Below are 22987 nucleotides of genomic sequence, written 5' to 3' on the forward strand. Positions count from 1 at the left end.
CCACGTCTAGTTTTCTCAATAATTCAAGATTAAAAGGAACATTTGTCTTAGTCGACGACCAACTTTATCTACTTATTTTGAAATACTATACAATATCTAATAAGACTTGGTATGCATTTGTTGCAAAGGAGTTAGCACTGGCCTGACAAGACAAATGTAGAGCCTGAACTGGTTCAAATTGATACTACTTTGAAAAACTCAAGATGTGAACTCATTATTATTAACTTAAACATTGTAAATATGAAGTCAAATTTTGCGATTTGAGGATCGTATTTTAATTTTTATGGGTATTTATATCATGAACAAACAATGAGAGAAGGGACATCTGTGCGAGACCATGTCCTGAGATGATGTCCTATGTGAATAAGATTGAGAATATAAGTGGAAGAGTGGGTCTGAAAACCCAAGTCAGCATCATCCTTCAAATTTCAAAGCTTGTCTGCATGATCATATTTGCATTGAACCTAATTTGATGCCGGTGACAAGGTAGTTGCGTGAAATTGAGATTTACTTCAGTAAGGGGATGCTATGAGAGTAGCGGCTGTTGCAGTTGGAGCCGTTTATTCACGTTTTGCTCACGATAAAATTTTGGTGTTGAACAATATTGCATTGGTACCGTCGTTTTGCCAATATTTAACTTTAGTTTCTAAACTTGTGGATAATGGATATTTTATTTTGTTTGATTATTCAGGCATCATTAAGAAAAGTGGTTCTTGCATCTGTTGTTGTATCTTAGAAAACAACTTGTACACCAACACAATACTCGCAACATCATAAAGAATCTAATAATACATCGACTTCTTCTAGGAAAAAAAAGTCTCATTCTTTCACAATGAATGATAAGCATTTGTTGCACCTTAGACTATGCCATGTCAATCAGAGAAGGATCCAAATGGTGGTGGACTACATTTCACTCAAAGATTTAGAAATAGAACCTTACTCTGGAAGACAAGATGACTACTAGACTTCATTTATTCTACGTGTTTGGTCCTATGATACTTCAAGCTAAAGGTGGCTATCATTATTTCATCACCTCAATTGATGATTACTCAAAAATGGAATACTCTATTTGATGCGTCATAAGTCTGAATTCTTTTGATAAATTAAAGGAATTTAGAGCACTTGTGGAACCTATGTAGTTACTTTCGCTACTCAAGCTTTCTTGCTTACTCACTCCTTCTGTCAGTTATTTATAGTCTTGTTTTGACTTGACACAAATTTTAAGACATTGTTTAACTTTGTGAATAGAAGTGGAGAAAAAAGTTAGTAATTGTGGGATACACTTCTATATATATATATATAGGTTCAATAAAAAAAATATGAGTGCAATGACTCAGTTGAATGTAGGGTCTAATTACCTAAAATGAAAATTGCAGAAGACCCAAAATGACAAAATGAATTTTTTTTTCATGAATGGAGGGAGTACTTTCTTGCACATATCAGTCCATAAACAAGTAAAATTGTTGTTAACATATGTTATGCACAGAAAGAAAGGATAAATGTAAGAGTCCACAACATTGTAGTTTTTACAGCTGTCCAAGTACGTACGGTTGATGCTATTATGTACAACAATCCTACAGCTTCAAGTATACCGGCTGAAAACCACAAAGCGAATGTGTTTTATTCTAATTTTGTGTGTGATGCTTCATTACTTTTAAAATTTGCAGTAAAACTTTTGATTGATCAAACATACACTATAATATTCCAACTTCATTGTATACATTGAATACTGTGTAAAGCTTTTATTCGTTGGAATGTATATTAACCGCAACTTATTCTTCCTCAATTTAAATTGCATTCTACTACTTGATTCATCTATTGAAGTTGGTGATTGAGGTAAATTTAAAAGACAAGATTATTATCTAGCATAAAAAATTAAAAAGATTAATGTGTCAGTTTCAAAACTGTAGTTCAGAACTCAAAGAGAATAGTATCATTTTGACTTAGGCTTCGTTTGTTACCCATGTTAGGCATAGATAGGCCTCCCTATCTACCCATTATTCTTTGTTTGGTTTCCATGTTAGCAATCTTACTGACCCGGTGCATCCATCCCATAACCCGACTCTTAGTGCGATACGGGCGACGAAAACAGAGTTAACTCTGTCTCTACTGAAACACGCGATAGGAGCTCAGCATCGCGGTGAATATTTCGCACTTCACCCAAATTGACTGCAATACCCTTCAGCTCAGCTCCATTTACTCCATCTCCATCGAATTTCCGCCACAATCAACCACCAATTGCTCATAATCGACGTGTTCAGTGAGGATCATTGGGTCGGACATCGTGGTTGCCGTTGTAGCACTTGTAGTTTAAAATTTCATAATGTGCTTACCCAATTCGAATTTCTGACCACGGGTGCTTTGATTGTTAGGTTGCAAGCTAACGTTCTTGGTCTCTCGCTCGCCGTGCTTGCCATGTCCGACCACGACGATGTTCAGCAGGTATGTTCGGCATATCTCGGTACCTGACTTTAAATTAGGTTGCTATTGAGCCGAAATGGCCTTTTAAATTTGTTGCTAAGGGGTCGCCTATATGTTGTAATATGTGTTAGACTGCGGTCCTCTGAATTTGGCTTAATAAGTATACGTGATTCCAGAAATTGGCACTGCTGATATTGAAGTCAGTATGTGTTCTGTGTTTAAATCAACGATGGTGTCTTGCGTTGGCAGATACGTTGGCCATTTTGAGGTTTTGTAAACAAACTAAGAAATACATGTGGTCATGAACCCCCATATCCTTCACCATTTGTGCCCCAGTGTCCATTCAGCAATTGATTTAGGCATACAATTCCATGGATTTTAGGGTTACACAAATACCATCCAGCAATTGATTTAGGCATTTTATTAACGTTTTTTTTTAAAACGATGTAATGTGATGATTCAACTGTGCTTGTCTGTCATTTGAGCTGATGTTGTTGTATTTGTAGCACCTCCAGTAAGCTATGCTGACATTTGCTCATGTAGATGGATAGACAGGAGCCAACCGAGGTACTGATATTGCTTGAGGAAATAATGCGAAACTATCGGCTAAACATGCTTCTTGTCAGCATGTTCATCACAATGTTCAGATCGAACGAACGGAGTAGGAAACGGGGGGGGGAGAGTTACCCAAGAAGTAATGATTGACTCCATTCTGGCGCATGTAAAGCAGCTGGATAGGCTTGTCCGGGTCAGTGATCGTTCATGTATAGACAATTTGCGGATGGATAGAAACACGTTCGGTAGATTATGTCGAATTCTTCGTGACCGGGCTGGATTAATAGACCAGAAATTTGTCACGGTGGAGGAACAAGTTGCTATATTTTTGTCCATCCTAGCTCATCACAAAAAGACAAGGGTTGTGGGTCACGATTTCATGCGTTCTTCTGAAACAGTGTCTAAGTATACACATATGGTGCTCCGTGGGGTGCTTACGTTGCATGAGATTATGTTAGTGAAACCTAATCCGGTTGGTGATGATTGCACGGGCTCAAGATGGAAGTGGTTTAAGGTATGTGTAATCTGTTGGCCGCAAGTTTTTACTTTGTACTAAAATCATGGCTGACCTGTGATCCAAAAATGTTTGTAGGGTTGTCTAGGAGCTTTAGATGGGACATACATACCCGTACGAGTACCCATTGTTGACACACCACGTTATCGTAATAGAAAGGGGCAAGTGTCCACAAATACACTTGTAGTATGTGATCGACAACTTCGGTTCGTGTATGTGCTGCCAGGTTGGGAGGGTTCAGCTGGTGATTCGCGAATATTACGTGATGCAATAAGCCGGCCTCTCGGGCTTAAAGTTCCCAAAGGTCAGACATAGTGATAGTTGCGTTAGTATTGTGCATATGCTGGACACTCACTTTTGCACATTGTTTCAAATTTGTAGATTGCTATTATCTCTGTGACAGTGCATACGCCAACAGCGAGGGATTCATCACTCCATACAAGGGCGTTCGTTACCATTTGAAAGAGTGGGGTCAAGGATCCCAAGCACCGCAAACAGCAATTGAATTGTTCAACTTGAAGCATTCTAAAGCTCGTAATGTGATTGAGCGTTCTTTTGCAGTTTTGAAGATGCGTTGGGGAATACTTCGTAGTCCAAGCTTCTATCCTATAGAGGTCCAAACGGGATTGATCATTGCGTGTTTCTTGCTCCACAATTTTATTCGCACTAACATGGAGGTGGACCCGTATGATGAATTGGTAGGAGTTGAGCTTCAAGATGGGTACGGGAGTGATCATGATGACCCCGTCTTGCCCACTATCAATACGGTCGCGCAAACCCCAATGTGGACGAAGAAGAGGGACGACCTTGCTGCTGCAATGTGGGCACATAGGGCAAGCGTGTGATCGATGGGGGTGCGATTATTCATCAGATGACTCTGCACTTTATATTAATGCAATGATATGTGTAATAACATACTTTTTAACACACTTTGTTTGTTGTAATGCGTATTTGTTTTACATCTTTATAGTCATTAGTATTGCTTTTCGCCTCTGTAGAGTACTATGTTATGGTCAACTACAATTGCATTGCATCGATTAATCATACAAAATATAAATTCAAAACCAAACAGATCAGTCCCGCTTCTACATCACACTTACCAAAACAGCCCTTAAACACACAGCAAACAACCATTACTTCATTCTACTTATACATCAAAATATAAATACTTTAACAAAAGATATCGACACTGGCCGGGTCACAACGTACATACTTACGGTGCTGCTTTGCGCGATGGTGCGGCCGGACTCCAAGACGCGCACGACGAGCCTTTCGGTGATGAGTACTCTTGCTTCACTGGAATCAACCGCGTTCCATCCATGCGTCCAACAAGTCCGCCCGCCCTGCTTGGGGAGCCTTGTTCAGTATTGCTCGATGACTCGTCAAACAGTTTCCGGATAACCGTCTTAGATGGATTGATGAAGGGCGAATTGACTTCTTCCGCATCACCTGGCGAAGGAACATGCTTCGCACGAGTTGGTGCATTTGGCACGGGCGAATCCGTTATCACAATGACCTCGGTTGTGTCGGATAGGGTTATCACCTCGCGTGAATTTTCCTCCTTCACCCCCGTACATCCAAAGACGGCCGTTAAGCGGCCATATTCCGCTTCGTCTTGATAATAATACGCTCCGGCGAGGGGGTTAGTCTGCAAACAAAGGTATGCAAAACGCATGGTGAAAACCAATATGCTTCAAAGATAATGCCAACACATTTCACACTTCAACGACATACCCGAAATATAATCTTCCAAGTTTCGTCGTCCGCAACGATGTGCTTCTCGTCAAGGTCCCACCGGACACCTGGTGTACTTAGAATTTCGTTGAAAGTCTTGTGCCGAACACGGAGTAGCTCCAGCCGACTGACAACATCAGCACAAGTTATTGCATTGCCAAAATGTTGATTTATTACCTTGCATGCCTCGTGTAGCACCGAGTCGGAAACCATATCATCAGTCGAAGCGATGCTTGTTCGCATCTTGCTTACAGTAGCCAGTAGCAATGTATCCATCGATGCGTTCCACTTGCCTTTGTAGAAGAAGGTCGCTTGATTAGGGATACGTGTGATCATGGCCCTTTTGTTGTTAGTTGTGTGTTACAAATATTGTGAATTTCCTAAGTGATGCACAAGCTCCTTATGTAATAGCCTAGGAAGTACCCATCGATGCAATTGTTATGGTGGTTGTTATAGATGTATTAACTCCAGTTAGATTAAAGTCTTATCAAACAAACCATTTATTTCTTCCGCCGAGCTCGCCTGCTAGCATAATAGGCAACAACTATGTTTACATCTATTATTTTATGCATGCATATAATGTGTTAGTGGGGAAGTCATGTTTGTAGCTACAGCATGGTCTTTATCAATTAGATGAGTTTGAGTAAATTTGATTGACACTTATCTACCAATGACATAAATGCTACTAGTGTCCCTCCAGTCAAAGTACCATTGAGCCACACAATAAACTAATTGGGCATATGACTATCTATGACTATCTATGTGCAATCAATGCATGCATACTTCACAAGAAATAAAGCATATAATATTATTTTTAAGTATTAGTGCAATTGTTGCAGTTTGTGTACATTTATCTTGTACAAGTTGAGATTAAAAGGAACTTATAATCAGTATGTATAAGCTGGGTTCACTCTTTCTTGTTTTGTTTATTCATTTTGTAAGTTGTGTCATGCGAATATACTACATTTATAAATGATAAACCTAGATTATAGAGGGTGATCTTCAATTTTGGCATTTCTTACTAATAATGCATATAAAAACTATAATTTCTTCAAGTCATTCTCTGTAGACATTAACATACATTGTTTCTCCACTAATAAATTAATGAAATGTCTTGCGTTGTGCATCTATAACCAAGCACCAAGTGGAACCTTAATAAATAATGTATGACAAGATGATGACTTATGATTGCCTATGTCTTTGACCCATCGATGCATGAATCATAAATTTTCTCCACCTTTCTCATCCTGTCACTTTAATGCATACGGTTGTCTTCTCCATGCAAATGCTATATAGGAAATAGGTGTATAGACGGATATCCTACATTCAACCCTTAGTCGAAAATTTCGGCACCTTTGCTGCAGATACATACCCGAAAATGGAAGCTGATGGTTCAAACTCCGGCCCTAACGTCGACCCGGCCTACGAACGACTCCCTGCATTCATGGCGGTTTTCGAGCAGGGGCGATTCCATGATGACATGGTAAGCTCGTTTATGCGTTGATGTGTTACTCACGATATTGGAAGAAATTATATTTCACGTCGGCGTATAATATGCAGCGACTTCCCGACGCATTCATCGGGTTTCACGGCCATGACCTACCGTTCGACTGTAGGCTCGTTTGGCCGAATGGAATCCGCTATAGAGTGCGAGTTCTAAAGCTTGGTCATGGGTTCTTCTTCGCATCGGGATGGAGGGATTTCGTTCGTGCTACCGGGATCGTAAATGGCGATGTTCTCACTTTCACCTTGGTGGATGTGGGAATTTTCAATGTTAAACGGTTTGATAGCGAAACACATTGCCCCCCCCAGGGAGACGTCGACGGTAATGTAACTTGAAATCATATAATTTCTAGATATCGGCCTAATACTCAAACACTTGCTTATTTGTAGTTGTTGAAGACGACAATGTAGAAGGAAGCCACGGCCCGGACATCGATTCGTCCGACAATTACTTGCCTTCGGGGACTGAATCCGAGACAACAATGGACGAAGACTACGTAGACGATAGCCGGGCACTAAGCATCGATGGCTTCCCAACATTCATCGTTACGCTCACTCCGGCTAACATCAATCGCAGACTTGACATTTCATATGGCTTTTGGCGACGCCATATCCCGATGGGTGCAATACAAGCAGGATTGTATCTGGTGACAGATGGGAGGATGTGGCGTTGTACCCTTAAACACAACTCGACGACTATATGGGTTAAGCAAGGGTGGGCGCGATTCAAGCACGACAATAATCTGGTCGAAGGGGTGCGGTGCCATTTTAAGCTCGTTGATGCGTTTGTTGTCCAGTTCCATGTGGAGATTGAACGTCCTTAGATCGTTGGAATTGCGTACGTTAGCTATGTTCGGTAGTAGTTAGGATCTGATTATGGTAATGTAGGTGATTGTGACCAGTTTGTAAGGGGATTTCGATCAAGGTAAATTTTCATTTGACCTCCGTTAGTGCCTTGATCAGAGTGGTTAATGTATGGGCTTTTTCGATTAATGTTAAATTCAGCTTGACCAATTTCAGTCATCTTATTATTTTGCAAGTGATTCTGTTGCTTCAGTCGAATAACACACGGCGTAGTATTTGTTCAATTTAAGTTGCTTTTTTGGGATATAGTCTTAAGTATATTCCTTTTCACATGGCCACATGACTGCAATGACCAACGTGCATCCACGCACAGTGATCACAATTGGATTCACACTTCCTTTAAATGCACTCATCAAATGCAAACCAACCACTTCTACTTTGTTGCAGCCTTTGCCATTGACTCGACTTGTCATAGTATTAAAGAGGGTGGGGGGTTGTTGATCCACCGAGGAAAAACGACAATAAATATGTTAATCGATGCCTCACTATGTGGAACATGTTGATATCTACCTATGGCGGACAACGCAACGTACGGGGAATACCATAGGCTTCCTTCCTTCATCAAAGTGATTTCCGGTTCCCGCAACAAAGAGGAATTGGTATGCTTTATAGTCCTTCCACGAGTAACATTGTCGATTTGATGTATCGAGCAACCGTAAAAAAGTGTTTCTTCTGTTGATTCCGTGCAGCGGCTACCTCCACAATGGGTTGCGGAATATGGGAATGACCTGCCGTTCGACTGTCGGCTCGTGATGCCAAATGGATGCAGTTGGCAAGTCCGCGCACTTAGAATAGCCAGTGGATGCCACTTTTGCGTTGGATGGTCGGAATTCCGGAGTGGGAATAATATTTCCCATGGTGAGAAACTAACCTTCACTCTAGTGGATGTGGGGATTTTCCACGTAAAGAGATACAAGTCGGGGACCGGGTGTCCGCCACGCTGTGATTGCGCAGGTGAGTCTCGTGTGATGTTGAACATGTTTTACTTGTATAAGTTTAAAAAACTATCCGCCTGCATTGCCCTTCTCATATTTGTGAAATAGCGTTAACTGAGGAGGAAGAGGACGATGAGGTGTACACACCTGACATTGATTCGTCGGATGATTATCCCCCCTCCGACGTGGAATCCGAGTCAGCAGACGACAGTGACTACGACGCTGATAGGAGTGCGCTTGATGAAGACGAGTATCCCACATGGTCGTTGAAGCTGACCAAATCAAACACCAAGCGAACAATAGAAATTCCTAATGAATTTTGGCAGCTTCACCTACGTGCCGCCCCGAAGCAGAGTGTCGTGCATTTTCTAGTCGACGGGCAAACATGGCGGCTCTTGATCAAGCATCGCTCGGGCAAGTTCTGGGTCAAGCATGGATGGCGCCGCTTCAAGGATGCCAACGCGTTGATCCCCGGTGTTCGTTGCCACTTTAAGCTCGTTGATGCGCAGGATATCCAGTTCTATGTTTGGTTTGATCGCCCATAACAAGCTTGTGTGTTTCCATTATTATTCGGCCATGATCTTAGTTAAGTCTTAGGGTTTGTTGTGTTTGTTTTTGTGCGTAAACTCTGTGGGGTGCGATTTTTCTGTATGTCTATTAATGCAACCAAAGGAAGGAGCCGTCTGTGCAACTCCACGTACGTATATGGTGACATGTTCGAAAATCAAATATTAACAATGTCCAAGGATCCCCATGTTAAACGACAAAAAGATAAGCTGCATACTACAGGAGTTTATCCAAAACGAACTTCGTAGCTACATGGATTAAGGTTTAAACCATGATATATAACAAAATAGCCAATAAGCCATGGACTCAAACCTTTTCAAATCATTCCATCTGTCTCTAGGAGGTCGAGCACAAACGCCGGTCGAGCCAACTCATCCAAACCCCTAAACAGATCCATAAGCTCAGGCTCCTTTACCAACTTTTTTGCGGCATAAAATTGTTGCTTTATGGTCAGCCCGGGCATCCCTTTCAGCTGATTGAAGACTTCGGTTCTCTTCGTGCTTAGATCAAACTCGTACCCAATGCGGCTAGAGATGTCCTTCAAACGCTCATTAGTGTCTTCATGGATGCGATTCATAAGAGCAAGGACACAATCCATCTTGTCCTCAGTCTTCCTCTTCTTCGGTGCCTTGTTATGCACCCTCGGATGTGCACGCCCATGCCACGGTGCGGAAGTGCACTCATCTACCATCTCAGGCATAACACCGCTCGGGAACACTTCATCAGGGAAGAGTTCCTCTAAAGTAATTGGAGAATCCATTGCTGAACTTTCCCCCACCGCAGCAGTTGACCCATAAATCTTTTGCACTGCCTCCCCAGTGTCCATGCCCTTAAGCCCTTCTGCACGATCCTTGCCAAAAATCTCTTTCCAGTCACTCAACATAGGCCACGACTTATTCCTCATATACTTGGCATTGCTATCTTTCTGTCACACAAATTTAAACAAATGCACAAGTTAAAGCGAGTACCACCATTGAAACTTGAATATGGTAAGAGTGATTATGATAGTATTATTGCAGGTTGCATGACTCTACTAAAATTCGAACAGAAAATGCAGAAGGCCGAATCCTTGTGTGTGTGGGTTTGGTCTCCCACTGAATGGCTCAGTGATTTTGGAACAGACACAATATGCAAGCCAATTTGTTTTACCTGCACGACTTGTGCCCATTGTTCATCGTCGATATCTATCTTGTAATCACCATCCGCATTGAAACCAACTCCACTTCGATCAAGGATCTGCATTAGAGAATAGTAATTCTTCTTCCAGGAAGTGATTTTCGATTTGATGTGAGGATGAACAACAATATCCGTTTTTGGAAATTCACGTTTCAGTGCTTCCAGTGCACGAGTTAGATATCCCGAACGGAACCCATTATCCGACTTCCATCCAGTGGCAGCCAACTCCTTCATAGCTGCCATGAGGATGGCCTCCTCGCGTTCTGTCCAACAACGTCTAGCGCCACCTGCAACTACTCCTTTGTGCGATACCAATTCAGAGCAACCTGCATAGAAAAGGTAGTTCTGTATAATGTCGATGGCTAAGAAGAAGAGGAACGACGCATAGATGAAGGCATTACCCTCAGGTATAGGACTGCCGTCGGCTTCATTAAAGCTGTGCTGTTGAGAACCCATTATCAATAGAGCGTCGTATGTCTGACAACACACAAAATACATAAATATAAACAGTAATTCATCAAATTAATATGGCCGCATATTCACTAAAAGGAGTGCAAACACGACATTTAAACACAATGTTGGCCACAAACCAACTAACTACTGCTAGTAATGAACCTATTGCACAGAGTAAGACGATCGGACAAAAAAATTCTTCATAATCACCCACATTGCACGGCGACCACATGGAGGTGGCTGGATCTTCTCATCGACGATACACATACCTGGGATTACAGCTGGGATTGAACTTTAAATGAGCCGATTCACAGGAACACGCCCGTAGTCGCCACTGTAATTGGGAGAGTATGTAAGTTGTTGGCGGGCATTAGGGTTGTAGTCGAAAATTGGAGATCAGCGCCAAATGGGGGCAACGAGGGCATACTGGGCCTTTTGAAAAATCAACGAGGACAAAATGGGGATTTCACGTGTGTATCTATAGTTTCTAAAGGGCGTACTAAACGAGTGTTTACGGATATGGAGATATGTGTCTGTACAAACAAACACGGAGCGAAGATTACTATCTCAACCACTAAACCTACGCTTGGAGGTTACAACCTCTTAAACCATGTTGGCCCAACATGGGTAACAAACGAGGCCTTAATAAATTTTTATTGTGAATAAGATGTTTTATCGAAAGCTAACATATGTCTTATGTAGAATCAAATTTTTTTGGACAAAGATATAGAACTTTTATTGAACTCTAATTTATAAGAGTATTTAATAAGACCAAAATATTACTCCATTAGTCTGTGAAATATTGTCCAAGTTTGATTCCGTACGAGTTTTAAAAAATGAGAAGAAAAATGAGTTGCAAAAGTTAGTGAAATGAGAATCTCACATTTATATATTAGTTTTATAATAGAATGTGAGTATAAAGAATTTGTGGAAAGTAAGGTACATTTACTAAAAATAGAAAAAAACTAAATGAATAACTTTTTATGGACGGATTAAAATGTCAAAACTGGGCAACATTTTAAAAAGACGGAGGGAGTAATATTGTGCTACACATGGTGGCCGGCTGAATATTTTTTTCTTATTTAAACTGATTCCAGCGTCACTGGTGACGAGACAAAAGCCCGTTATGGCGGTCGGGCCCACCCCACATTCTGAATTTAAATACGCATTTGCATTTGCATTTGCATTTGCATTTGCATTTGCATTTGAACCGCACAGAATTGGTGTTCCAGTGGGTCCCAGGGTGAAGATTTGACTTTGACCAATAGAGAAATGAGAGGAATAAATTAACTGATTCGAGAAGAAAAGTCACACCATCCTTCATCCATCTCAACCCTTTTCGGAAAAATTTTCAAATAAAGCTTCAATTCTCTGCCTCTAACAACTCATATAACTTCAACTCGGATCACTCCCCAGCCCTCGTAGCTTTTCAAATTCGTCCCTCAAAATTCTTCTTCTTAATAAAGGTTAGTCTACCTTATCTATTTTCTAGTTAAAGATTCGATCTTTCTTCTTCTTTATTTCTCGGTGAACTTTATATCTGGAATCCTAGCTTTGGTGCTTCAGTGGGTTGTTTATTTTGATGATAAAGATCCGAATTTTAGTTTGTTTTGCTAAAGGTATTTCGATAAATTTGTTGGTTTCAAGTTTCAAGATTTTGGTTTAGGCCTGTCTGAAATTAGGGTTTTTATGCTGTGTGATGTGATTTGTAAAGGGCTTCTTGATTAACTGGTTTTAAAAAATTGGGGAAGATTATTTCTGTCGACAACCTGTCTGTATGGTTGGATAAATCTTTGGTTTCTCCGAGAAAATATATGTAAGTATTTGTTTTTATTAGCAGAACCAGGCTGTCAATACAACTAGAACTGTTTGAATCTATAAACTGTTTATATGTATATATATGTCAAGACTATAAGCAAATCTGGTTCTTTCATTTCAGGTTTTGAATGTGCAGTGATTCAAAGAGTAAACGCAGCCCTTCTGATTTGGAGATGGAGGCTGGATTTCATGTGGGGAAACACGGGAATTGCTCAAAGCTGCTCGAATTGGCAGCCACGGATGATTTGGCCGGCTTCGTACACGAAGTCGAGCAGAGGGGCTGTGATGTTGATGAAGTGAGTTGTTGGTATGGGAGAAGCTTTGGGTGGAAGAAGATGGGGTATGAGGAGAGAACTCCTATGATGATTGCTGCTTTGTATGGGAGCACGGAGGTCTTAGGGTATGTAATCGCAACTGGTCGAGTCGATGTCAATAGGGCGTGTGGCTTTGATGGTGCCACGGCCCTTCACTGTGCTGCAGCTGGTGGCTCGTGGTCCTCCGTTGAGGTTGTTGAGTTGTTGATGGCTGCCTCTGCGGACAGCAGCGTTGTGGACGTCTCTGGGAGGAAGCCCGGTGACCTCATTGCCCCGTGTGTGAGATCCTCTGCAGATCCAAGGAGGAAGCAGCTGGAGATGTTGTTGAACGGGGTGAGCAGCAAGGGGGAGGAAGACGGGAGCAAGACGCCGTTGGCTGCGAGTGAGAGGAAAGAGTATCCGATTGATATATCGTTACCGGATATAAACAATGGTGTTTATGGCAGTGATGAGTTTAGGATGTATACCTTTAAGGTGAAGCCCTGCTCGAGGGCTTACTCGCACGACTGGACAGAGTGTCCATTTGTCCACCCCGGTGAGAACGCGAGGAGGCGTGATCCGAGGAAGTATCACTACACTTGCGTCCCTTGCCCCGAGTTCAAGAAGGGGAACTGTGGGAAGGGCGATGGATGCGAGTATGCTCATGGTGTTTTCGAGTCGTGGCTGCATCCCGCGCAGTATAGGACTCGCCTTTGCAAGGACGAGACGGGCTGCTCGAGGAAGGTGTGCTTTTTCGCGCACAAACCCGAGGAGCTGCGCCCGTTGTATGCTTCCACGGGCTCGGCCATGCCGTCTCCAAAGACTCTTTCTGCGTTGGACATGGCGACATCGTTGATGATGACTAGTAATACGTCGACACCACCAACGTCCCCATCCGTTACCTGCTCGTCTCCGATGGGGGGAAACATGTGGCCGAACAAGATGAGCCTTGCTACACCGCCTGCTCTGCAGCTGCCCGGGAGTAGGCTGAAGACGGCCTTGAGCGCGAGAAATGTTGATCTGGATCTGAAGATGCTCGGATTGGACAGAATTCGGACCCAATACGGGCAGCAGTTGGTTGAGGAGATGGCTAGTCTCTCGTCTCCATACTCCCGAATGGCTGATCTGACGCCAACGAACCTTGACGACGTGTATGGATCCATCAACCCTTCTCTGCTGTCTCAGTTGCAGGGACTGTCACCGAAGATCAACGGCTCGCAGATGCAATCCCCAACTCGACAGAATATGAACCAGCTCCGAGCAAGCTACCCGACGAATGTCTCGTCTTCGTCATCAAGAAATCCCTCAGCATACGGTTTTGACTCCTCTGCGGCAGTAGTTGCAGCGGTCATGAATTCACGGTCAGCTGCCTTCGCGAAACGGAGCCAGAGCTTCATCGACCGCAGCGGTGGCGGTGGATATCATTACGGGCCGACAACCAATTCGCCGGCTGGTGTCATGCTGCCGAATCACTCGGAGTGGGGTGCTCCTGATGGGAAGCTGGAATGGGGCTTCAATGATGAAGACGTGAACAGGCTTAGGAAATCCGCGTCGTTCGGTTTTCGATCCGACAGTACCGGTGCGAATGTTCGTTCCAATGCAGGGGAGCCGGATGTGTCGTGGGTTAGCACGCTGGTGAAAGACGTCCCGGCTGGTGGGAACACGGGGATGTACAGCCCATCAAGGGGTCAGGGGGGCACGGGTCTGTATAGTCCGCACCAGAGGCAGGCCGCGGGTGGGTAGACGCCAACGGCGATTCCTCTCCGGCTCGAGCAAATGTACATAGAACAGGAGCAGATAGAGGCTTGAGATGATCGTTAGGAATTGATCATATTCTTTCTGATTCTTACAATTTTAACACCATATCTTTAGCAATGGTTGCTTCAAGGATTTACTGATGGAAATATCAGTACTAGATTGGGAAATGAGATTAGTTAATTTTTTTGTTATTTGATATGAATATATTGTTTACTTGGGAATCGGAGTAGTTTCGTGTAATTCTCATATTCAAAACGATGAATAAATGTGAGGAATGAATTTCTATATTTCTGATGCTTGTTTAATTGCGTTTTCCTGATATGGAGTATTTTACTCCAACAAAATTTATATATGGTATATTTCTCGTACAGATATAAGCCAGTTACGCTAGGTTGCTAACTATCTTAAAATGCTAAATATGTTAATAGCATATATTATAGATGTCAATACGAAGATTTGACATATAAATGCCCTTGTGTTGACATGTATTTTTACATGTCAACACGAAGGCATTTATATGTCAAAGTTAACATACAAATAACTTTGTGTTGACATCTACTCCCCCAGTCCTATTCAAGATGGTCACATTCTTAAGTGACACGGGATTTTAGGAAGTGTTGTTAGGTGGAATAAAGTAGAGAAGAAAAATGTAGTTGAATATTTTAATAAGGAGATAGGAGAGAGGAGGTTATTTCCAAAATTGGAAAGTGACCATCTTGAATGAGACAAACAAAAAAGGAAAGGTGACTATCTTGAATGGGACGAAGGGAGTATAACATAGGCGGTTGATATAGTTAGCAGTTATCAATTAGTAAATAGTTAGAAACTAATCACATCCCTATGACGTTATTATTTACATAAAAATATATTGATAAAATACGTGACAATATTTTTTTAAAGTAGACTGACAACATTGTTGTATCCGCCCAAGAGTTCAAACGTTTAGGTGCTTGAAACCAATGTTTTAAAAATCGAACTGGATCAATCGGTTTGATTAGTTCGGCTGCAATCTGATACCTTTCTCGTTCTATCTATAAGCCGGTCTTCAATCGGGCCATACTGGTGAACCAGCGGAATTGGCTAGTTCGGCTGAAAATGGTGAACTAGTCTGGCCCCATTTCTATTTATCCTTGCTTTGTGTTGAGTCTATTACTTATTAATTGTACTGTTTGTTGATTGTCTAGCAATTAATTGTGTAGTACTTCCTCCATTCCATAGTAGTAGATACATATCTTTTTGGCATGACGATTAAGAAAAAATGTGTTAAGTGAGTTAAGTACATGAAGAATAAAGTAAAAGATGAAGAATAAAGTAGTAGAAAAATTTATCCAATTTTCAGTAGATATGTGCGTGTAAAGCAAAATTTTGGGGTAACGCAAAGAATACACACATGAAATAAATATTTAAACAAAAGGAAAGAAAAGAAAAGAAAGTTAGGTAATCGATCATATAGAAGTGTGACAATTGTTGAATCGTAAGTCAGCATCTACTACCAAAGTAGACCAACAACGACTTATACACCCCACTATATTATCAATTATCAACACTTTAGATTTAGGGAGGTAAAAACGTGTATCACTACATAATAGAATGGTGACCAAAACTTGAAAATTTTATCAACTTTTCTAATCCACTTTTTTTTTTCTTTGTATCTATAAATACGAAAAAACTGAAAAAAGGATAGAAATTAAGAAAAGGTTGCCGGGCTAGATATAAGGAATTTAGGAACAGATAAAAAAATTTAGAGAAATTAAATATGATGGGTTTAGTATCATGGAATTGAAATTTGAATATGGAAAGCATTCCAAAATTCATTGTTTGGCATTACAAAAATATTTAAATTTAAAATTGAGTTGATATTTCATACTCCGCTACCGATTAAATTCAGCGAATTCAAATATATAAACAAAGTAACTTTATAAAAGTTCAAGTAGCTGCAAAAAATAAAAGAATTTAAAAATGAGATTTCTTAAATTATACGGAGTGATTATTTATTGATTTTTTTTTGCAGCCGCCTAACCAGAACGGTATTACCCTTGATTATTTTCTAATTCTTGACCTTACTACGTTTATTGGCGGTGGCGGATCCAGAATTTTTATTCCGGGGTGCGAATAGTAAGGTAGATAATTACATAACAAAGTAAAAAAAATATACATTAAAACATTGTTTAATTTTAAATTAATACTCCATCCGTCCCACTCTAAGTGAATCATTTTTCTTTTTGGGATTTCCAACTCTAAATGACATATTTTTAAAAACAAAAACACCACTCTCTCTATTTTTTTTCCATCTCCACTTACTTTATTCTCTCCAAATAACACAAACAATAATATAAACTATTACTAGAATAGAAAATATACTCATGTGTTATAAATTATCTAACATAACAACAAATAAGGCACAAATTTTTATGACTATAACAAGAATTTAAAAAATAAAGTGTGAATATTAATTAAATGCTGTATCATATTCATAATTAGACAATAAATCTAAAATGAGGCGCCATGTATCATATACTCCATATCATTACCATATCACTATTTTCTAGCAGCTTAATTTAAGTTAAATATCTTCTTTAAATCAGACGTGAGATTGCTTTATAATTTTTAATTAGAGATATATTAAATTATAAACAATAATTTATAGTGATCAAAAAATTAACCATAGGTTAACGTGGTTCTTATAGAAATACATATATAATACTCCCCAACCATCAATAAATATTCAATTTTTGTCATTTTCGCTCATCCACCCATAAATAGATTACAACTAAAAATTATATACATAGAATTAAACATATACATATTTATAGTGATCAACGGCTAATAAAAACATAATATTAACATTTAACGGGCTTCAGTTTGTAGTGATCAACAGTTTAAAATATTAACCTTTATCGATCTTCGATAAAAGGCGATTGATTGCGCTTCTTTCACGTGTAGAATTATTCAATGCTGACATTGAATCTAATAACTTATTCCCACATATTTTCTTAGGTATAGATGAAGATTATGGTTTGGAAATAAAGAGAATGAAACACGAGTGGTCTAGTATGGACCCTCATTTATTATATTCGAATAAGTTCCAACTGGTTAGGTTTTGTATAATAAATCTTTATCCATACATTTCTTGGTCATAATTTAAACTCGGACACCAAGATACAATTCTATACAATGAAATAACCAACATCATTAAATATTAATTACCACTGTCCAAAATACCAGATTTAAGGTTACGAAAACATTACATATTTCATAAGTCAAATGAATATACATATAATCTTGGGGTTGTGATCAATTGAGATTTTTTTTGCCTAATTGAGAATTGAGAATTGAGATGCATTATGAGCCACTCATTTTTATTAAATGAGTGGTCCAGAATTTGCCACATGGAAAATATTTTTAGATTAATTAATTATGAAAGGGCGGAATGGTAATTTCATGGTACATTTTATTCAATAAATACTTTTTTTTAATTTTTAAAATTTTTTTGTCAACTACATATACAATTCATGTCAACTACACACATATAATGTCAACTATGTGTATAATCCATGTCAACTACATATACAATTCATGTCAACTACACACATATAATGTCAACTACATATACAATCCATGTCAACTATACACATATAATGTCAACTATAAGTTGTTGACATTTGATGTGCAGACTATTGGCTTTTGATGTTCAGGCTATTGACGATAATACCCCCGAGTTGACATAATCTACTTGTAGTTGACATTTCGAAAATGTTGTGTATGAGTGACTGAAAATGCATCTCAATTCTCAATTAAGCTAAAAAATCTCACCCTAACTGGACCTCTTATATTCTTGTATGTTTAGTTATATAGTGATCTATAAATAACTAAATTCTAATGCATAATTAGAGACCATTTTATTAATTCCGTGTAATGTAATTTATGAAAATAAGGCCATTTCATAACCATTTTCGATCACATAATTTTATGGGGGTGTAATTAGGTCATTTCCTAATCGTTTCAATATGCTAGATAGTATTAATCATTTCAAAAGGAAAACAATACATTCCAATTTGGAAAGACCATTTTATCCTTGGGATTAATCAAAACACTCTTACTGACCTTCGTCTATATCACATGAGGAAATTTTAAAACTCAATCCATTCTGTCAATTTTTGATCTAATGATTGAGATTTAATCACTGGTTATACACTAATATAATTTAGTTATTTATCAATCACCACCCTATATATGTTACTTCATATAATATTTGGTCTGTTCAGTAGTCAAATTAGTTCGATTAATTGAATAATGAATCAATAGTTTTAATAATTTGCTTATTGATTCGATCTTTTAACATTTGTCACGGTTAACTTGCCATGGTGGAATGTTTCATAAAGAGAAGAAATAGATATAAAGATTAGCGCATCCGCAATGGGCGGACGATGGCACGCCCGATGGCGCAGATCGTCCGCGCCATCCATCGTCCGCACCCATTACGGGTGCGCGCCATAGGGCGCGGACGATAGTCGCGCCCTATACTTCAATCGCGGAGGATAGCGCGGACGATAGTCGCGCCCTATACTTCAATCGCGGAGGATAGCGCGGACGATGACCATCGTCCGCCCCATTGCAGTTGTCGCGGACGATGGTCATCGTCCGCCCCATTGTGGAGGTCGCGGACGATATATCGTCTCACCTTGGCCCGGTGTTGGGTTGATTTATTTACTCGTTACTTGTTATTTGAAAACAGTTAAATTAATTAAATAAAACAATAAAATGATAATGTGGCGCGCCATAGGGCGCACCTTAGGGCGCCCCACTGCAGGTGGGGAGGTAGGAGGATAAAACTGCTGACGTGGCGCGCCATAGGGCGCGCCTTAGGGCGCCTCATTGCTAATGCTCTGTCTCATCTTTATTTTAACCTAAAGTGACTATGTATTTTGCAATTTCAAACAAAGTATAGTGTTGAATGCCATAACACTACAACTCAACATAAAAATCAAATACACTATTATATTCTTTGACAAATGCAGTCAATCTATTACTAATATATGATTGCTCCATTATAGTAATGAAGCAAAATCAATTGTGTTGCAAAAAAAAAACACTATCTATATGTTCCAAAGGTCAGAATGTTTGCAGTATGAGCCCAGACCAGTGTCATTAGCATCTGGTAAAGAATCCATAAAAAAAATTTCATCACAGCTTAAGATTTTTGACCCCCATTGAGTTGAGGATCTGTCTGATAATAGACGATGTCGCCTGTGTCGCTCACATAGTGATCCTTCTTCATGCTTCGCACGAGGTCTCCCAGCAAGTGGAGTGGCAGAGGGCCTGACTTCTTCGGCTCTCTGTAGTACTTGCCCAACACCCCCTTGGCTGCTTCCGTCTGCATTGCAAGAATCGGCCAAACTCACGAGTCAAAAACATGTAAAACCAAATCAACTGTCTAAGGCAAAGTAATGCCTTTAAATATGGAAAAAAACTTACAGCTTCTATTAAGTTGTAGTGTGGGATTTGGGGGAAGAGATGGTGTATGACATGAGTTCCTATATCATGATGGATGTTGTTAATCAACCCGTAGTCACGGTCAAGTGTCGTGAGCCCGCCTCTCAGATAACTCCATTCCTGTTTTATCCAAGAATATAGAGACATTATAAAAAAATAACTACAAGTACAAGTTGTGAGATTCTCTCTTCCCGGATTTTCATACTCCCTCGTTTCCTAAAAATAGGAATATTTTTGAAACAGCACGAGTTTTAATGCAAAAGTGTGTTAAAAGAAAATAGGTCTCATCTCATAGAGAGAAAGAAGTTTCCTATAATGGAAAGTTTCTATTTTTATGAAATAGACCAAAATAGAACGAGTTTTTTTTAGGAAACGGAGGGAGTATTATGAGTTAAGTTTTACCTTTCCGCGGTACCAAGGGAGCTTATCTTCATGGCCGTGATGATGCAAATAAGTCACGATATCAAGCCACACAACAAAGCCCTGAAGCACAAGTCAAATTCGAAGTTTTACCAACAAGTCCGAGATAGGAAAATTCATGACCAGTTTATACTAAAACTGCTCAAATCTTTGACACGAAGAAGAAACCACATTTAACAGTCGTCTAATCAACGGGATTGAAATGACTGACCAAGTAAGGAATGCCGTATAATTTGAGAAGCTGGACCGGACCCATGACAAAAGATAGTCCTACAAGCAAGGCAGCCATTGCAGTCCAACAAACTGTTGAGGTGATAATATCTTTCCTCTCAGCCGGGACAAACAAATCACTGTCCGGGTGGTAATGAGAGCCTTTTTTTCCAGGACTTCGTGTCCACTGCGATCAAAACAACAAAAAACACGAAATTAAAATGAATTCAGAGGAAAAAAAGAACACATCGAACAAGTAAGGTGCTCACCAGATAAATAGGATATGCCAACACAGGGAAAGGCAATGTAAACCTCAATTTCTTGGACATACTGTCCAAGCTATTGTAAATCTTCTCAGGCATCTGCAATCAAGATTATAAATTCCAGAATTTGTGAGACATCACACAAAAGCATCAACAAACAATCGAGGTTTTCGAATCCACAGAAACAAACTTACAGGGTGCCAAGATTCGTCATTCTCAACATGCCCATGGTTCTGATGATGAGTTCTGTGACTAATTCTCCTACATCAATCAACCATAACAATCAACAATCAACATGATTCAATTTTAGTTACTAAACATAAACGTTACCAATGCAATGACAAATAGGCATCAACATACCATCCATGGTAGGGCACCAAAATTGAAGAGTGGAGAAAATGGCCAAACACACTATTCAACTTGGGGTTGTTAGAAAAGCTTCCATGGCCACTGCATCAATCAATTCAAGGCACATCAAGATCAAATCTTTAACACAACTCCCACCAAAAACACAAAAAGCAATCTCCCAAAAACATTACCAGTCATGACCAAGAACAAAGAGAGCCCAGAACATGGTGCTCTGAGCAAACCAGTACAATGGCCAAACAAGCCAACTGTTGAAATAGGCGGAGGCGGCCGCCATCCCCAAAACAGCCACGACATCCCTCACCACATACCCCACAGACCTCCAAGGGTCCTTCACCCAACAATGCTTAGGAATGGCTGCCTTTATGTCAGACAACTTGAACGGAGGCGGCGCCGCCGGGTCGAATTCCTCGTTCTCTTCTTCCAGTGGCTGAATCCTCAATGGCGCACTCACTCCCAAACCCCAATTCCGTTTCTGATTAATCCCAATTGACGAAGAACAAAACTGATTGGGTCTTGAAATCCTTAAATTAGAGCTACAGAAAGAATTTTGGACACTCCTTGGTTTAGGATAGATTCTTGGAAGCGGCTTCAAGCCACATCCTGATATGACAAAACTCGCCATGAGAGAGAGAGGCAATCCAATAAAGATTTCACCTTTTTAAGAGGGTGGAGAAAATTGTGGACTTGAGGAGTTGGGGAATGTTGTTTGTATATGGAAACAGAGCGCAAGTTGGTTTCGGTGGAAGAGAGTTGAGAGGTTGATAAAGGGTTCCACTTCTCTGAAGTATGCAAGTGGAAGCAATTTGTGGCTGGGTTGAATTGAAAGGGAGATGGTTGTATATACGTTTATATATACAGCCAGCCAACGCGCCTCGTCTCTTTCTTCTCTATTTCCGATTTTGCAGCGGCCTATTATCATATGTATGTCACGTGATTCTTAAGCCTCAATTCTAATTTGATTTAGGTTTTCCGTTAATTAGTGATGGGTCGGTGCATTTGGATTTCCCTCCATTATACGGTCGGTTGATTTGGCTTCGGCTTCGGCTTCGGTTTTAGTTTTGCTTTCGGTCTCGATTTTGGTCTTATAAAGGTTGAGTAAGTGTTACTTCATCCGTACACGATTAATTGACATCAATTTTCTTTTTCGTATGTCCACAATTAATTAACACTCTTATTTTTTACTACTTTGTGATATCCACTAACGTATCACACTCACATTTTATTAGAATTAATATATAAATTAGAACTCACATTCCACTATATTTCTTAAAACTCGTGGAAAGTCAAACGGTCTCAATTAATCGTAGGCGGAGGGAGTACATTTATTTCACACGAGTTGTTTTCTTTAGGCATGTGATTTAAGAAATTTGTATCTAATGGCTAAATGGGAAAAATTATTGCAGGGAAGAAAATTAAGTAGCACGATGATAGAGAAAAAATATTAAATTATGAGAGAATAAAGTAGTAACATACAAGTAGGGGTATCATATATGATACTCCCATCTGTTCCTTGCTAAGTGATTCATATTCTTCTTCTTCTTTTGGATATTCTAAGATAAATGAGTCATTTCCTTTTTTTGACACTCTCTCGTACTTTTTTCTCTCTACTTTATTCCATCTCTTACTTGATTCACCTCCACT

The 22987-nt window shown here is 39.9% G+C and overlaps 5 protein-coding genes across 5 annotated transcripts; 4 read left to right on the forward strand and 1 right to left on the reverse strand.

Annotated features, from left to right (window-relative positions):
• The first annotated feature begins 2051 nt into the window (after window positions 1–2051).
• Window positions 2052–3738, forward strand: LOC121778906. The gene is made up of 3 exons (XM_042176294.1): window positions 2052–3490; window positions 3569–3657; window positions 3717–3738. The coding sequence occupies exons 1-3, from the start codon at window positions 3119–3121 to the stop codon at window positions 3736–3738; spliced, it is 483 nt and encodes a 160-aa protein (XP_042032228.1). The 5' UTR covers window positions 2052–3118.
• Window positions 3739–6602: 2864 nt separating this feature from the next.
• On the forward strand, window positions 6603–7551 carry LOC121778907 (B3 domain-containing protein REM1-like). The gene is made up of 3 exons (XM_042176295.1): window positions 6603–6707; window positions 6785–7049; window positions 7118–7551. Exons 1-3 carry the CDS (start codon window positions 6603–6605, stop codon window positions 7549–7551), a joined length of 804 nt encoding a protein of 267 aa, XP_042032229.1.
• Window positions 7552–8103: 552 nt separating this feature from the next.
• On the forward strand, window positions 8104–9071 carry LOC121778908 (B3 domain-containing protein REM1-like). Its single transcript, XM_042176297.1, has 3 exons — window positions 8104–8190; window positions 8281–8545; window positions 8635–9071. Exons 1-3 carry the CDS (start codon window positions 8104–8106, stop codon window positions 9069–9071), a joined length of 789 nt encoding a protein of 262 aa, XP_042032231.1.
• Window positions 9072–12049: 2978 nt separating this feature from the next.
• On the forward strand, window positions 12050–14878 carry LOC121778181 (zinc finger CCCH domain-containing protein 47-like). The gene is made up of 2 exons (XM_042175480.1): window positions 12050–12188; window positions 12662–14878. Exon 2 carries the CDS (start codon window positions 12669–12671, stop codon window positions 14574–14576), a length of 1908 nt encoding a protein of 635 aa, XP_042031414.1. The 5' UTR covers window positions 12050–12188; window positions 12662–12668; the 3' UTR covers window positions 14577–14878.
• Window positions 14879–19563: 4685 nt separating this feature from the next.
• LOC121779911 (omega-3 fatty acid desaturase, chloroplastic-like) lies at window positions 19564–22173 on the reverse strand. Its single transcript, XM_042177375.1, has 8 exons — window positions 21517–22173; window positions 21338–21427; window positions 21172–21238; window positions 20984–21076; window positions 20716–20901; window positions 20487–20567; window positions 20067–20204; window positions 19564–19965 (listed from the first exon to the last, which is right to left on the reverse strand). The coding sequence occupies exons 1-8, from the start codon at window positions 21966–21968 to the stop codon at window positions 19783–19785; spliced, it is 1290 nt and encodes a 429-aa protein (XP_042033309.1). The 5' UTR covers window positions 21969–22173; the 3' UTR covers window positions 19564–19782.
• Between the last annotated feature and the right edge of the window lie 814 nt (window positions 22174–22987).

This window comes from Salvia splendens, chromosome 19, assembly GCF_004379255.2.
Source record: "Salvia splendens isolate huo1 chromosome 19, SspV2, whole genome shotgun sequence".
Taxonomy (NCBI): Eukaryota; Viridiplantae; Streptophyta; class Magnoliopsida; order Lamiales; family Lamiaceae; genus Salvia; species Salvia splendens.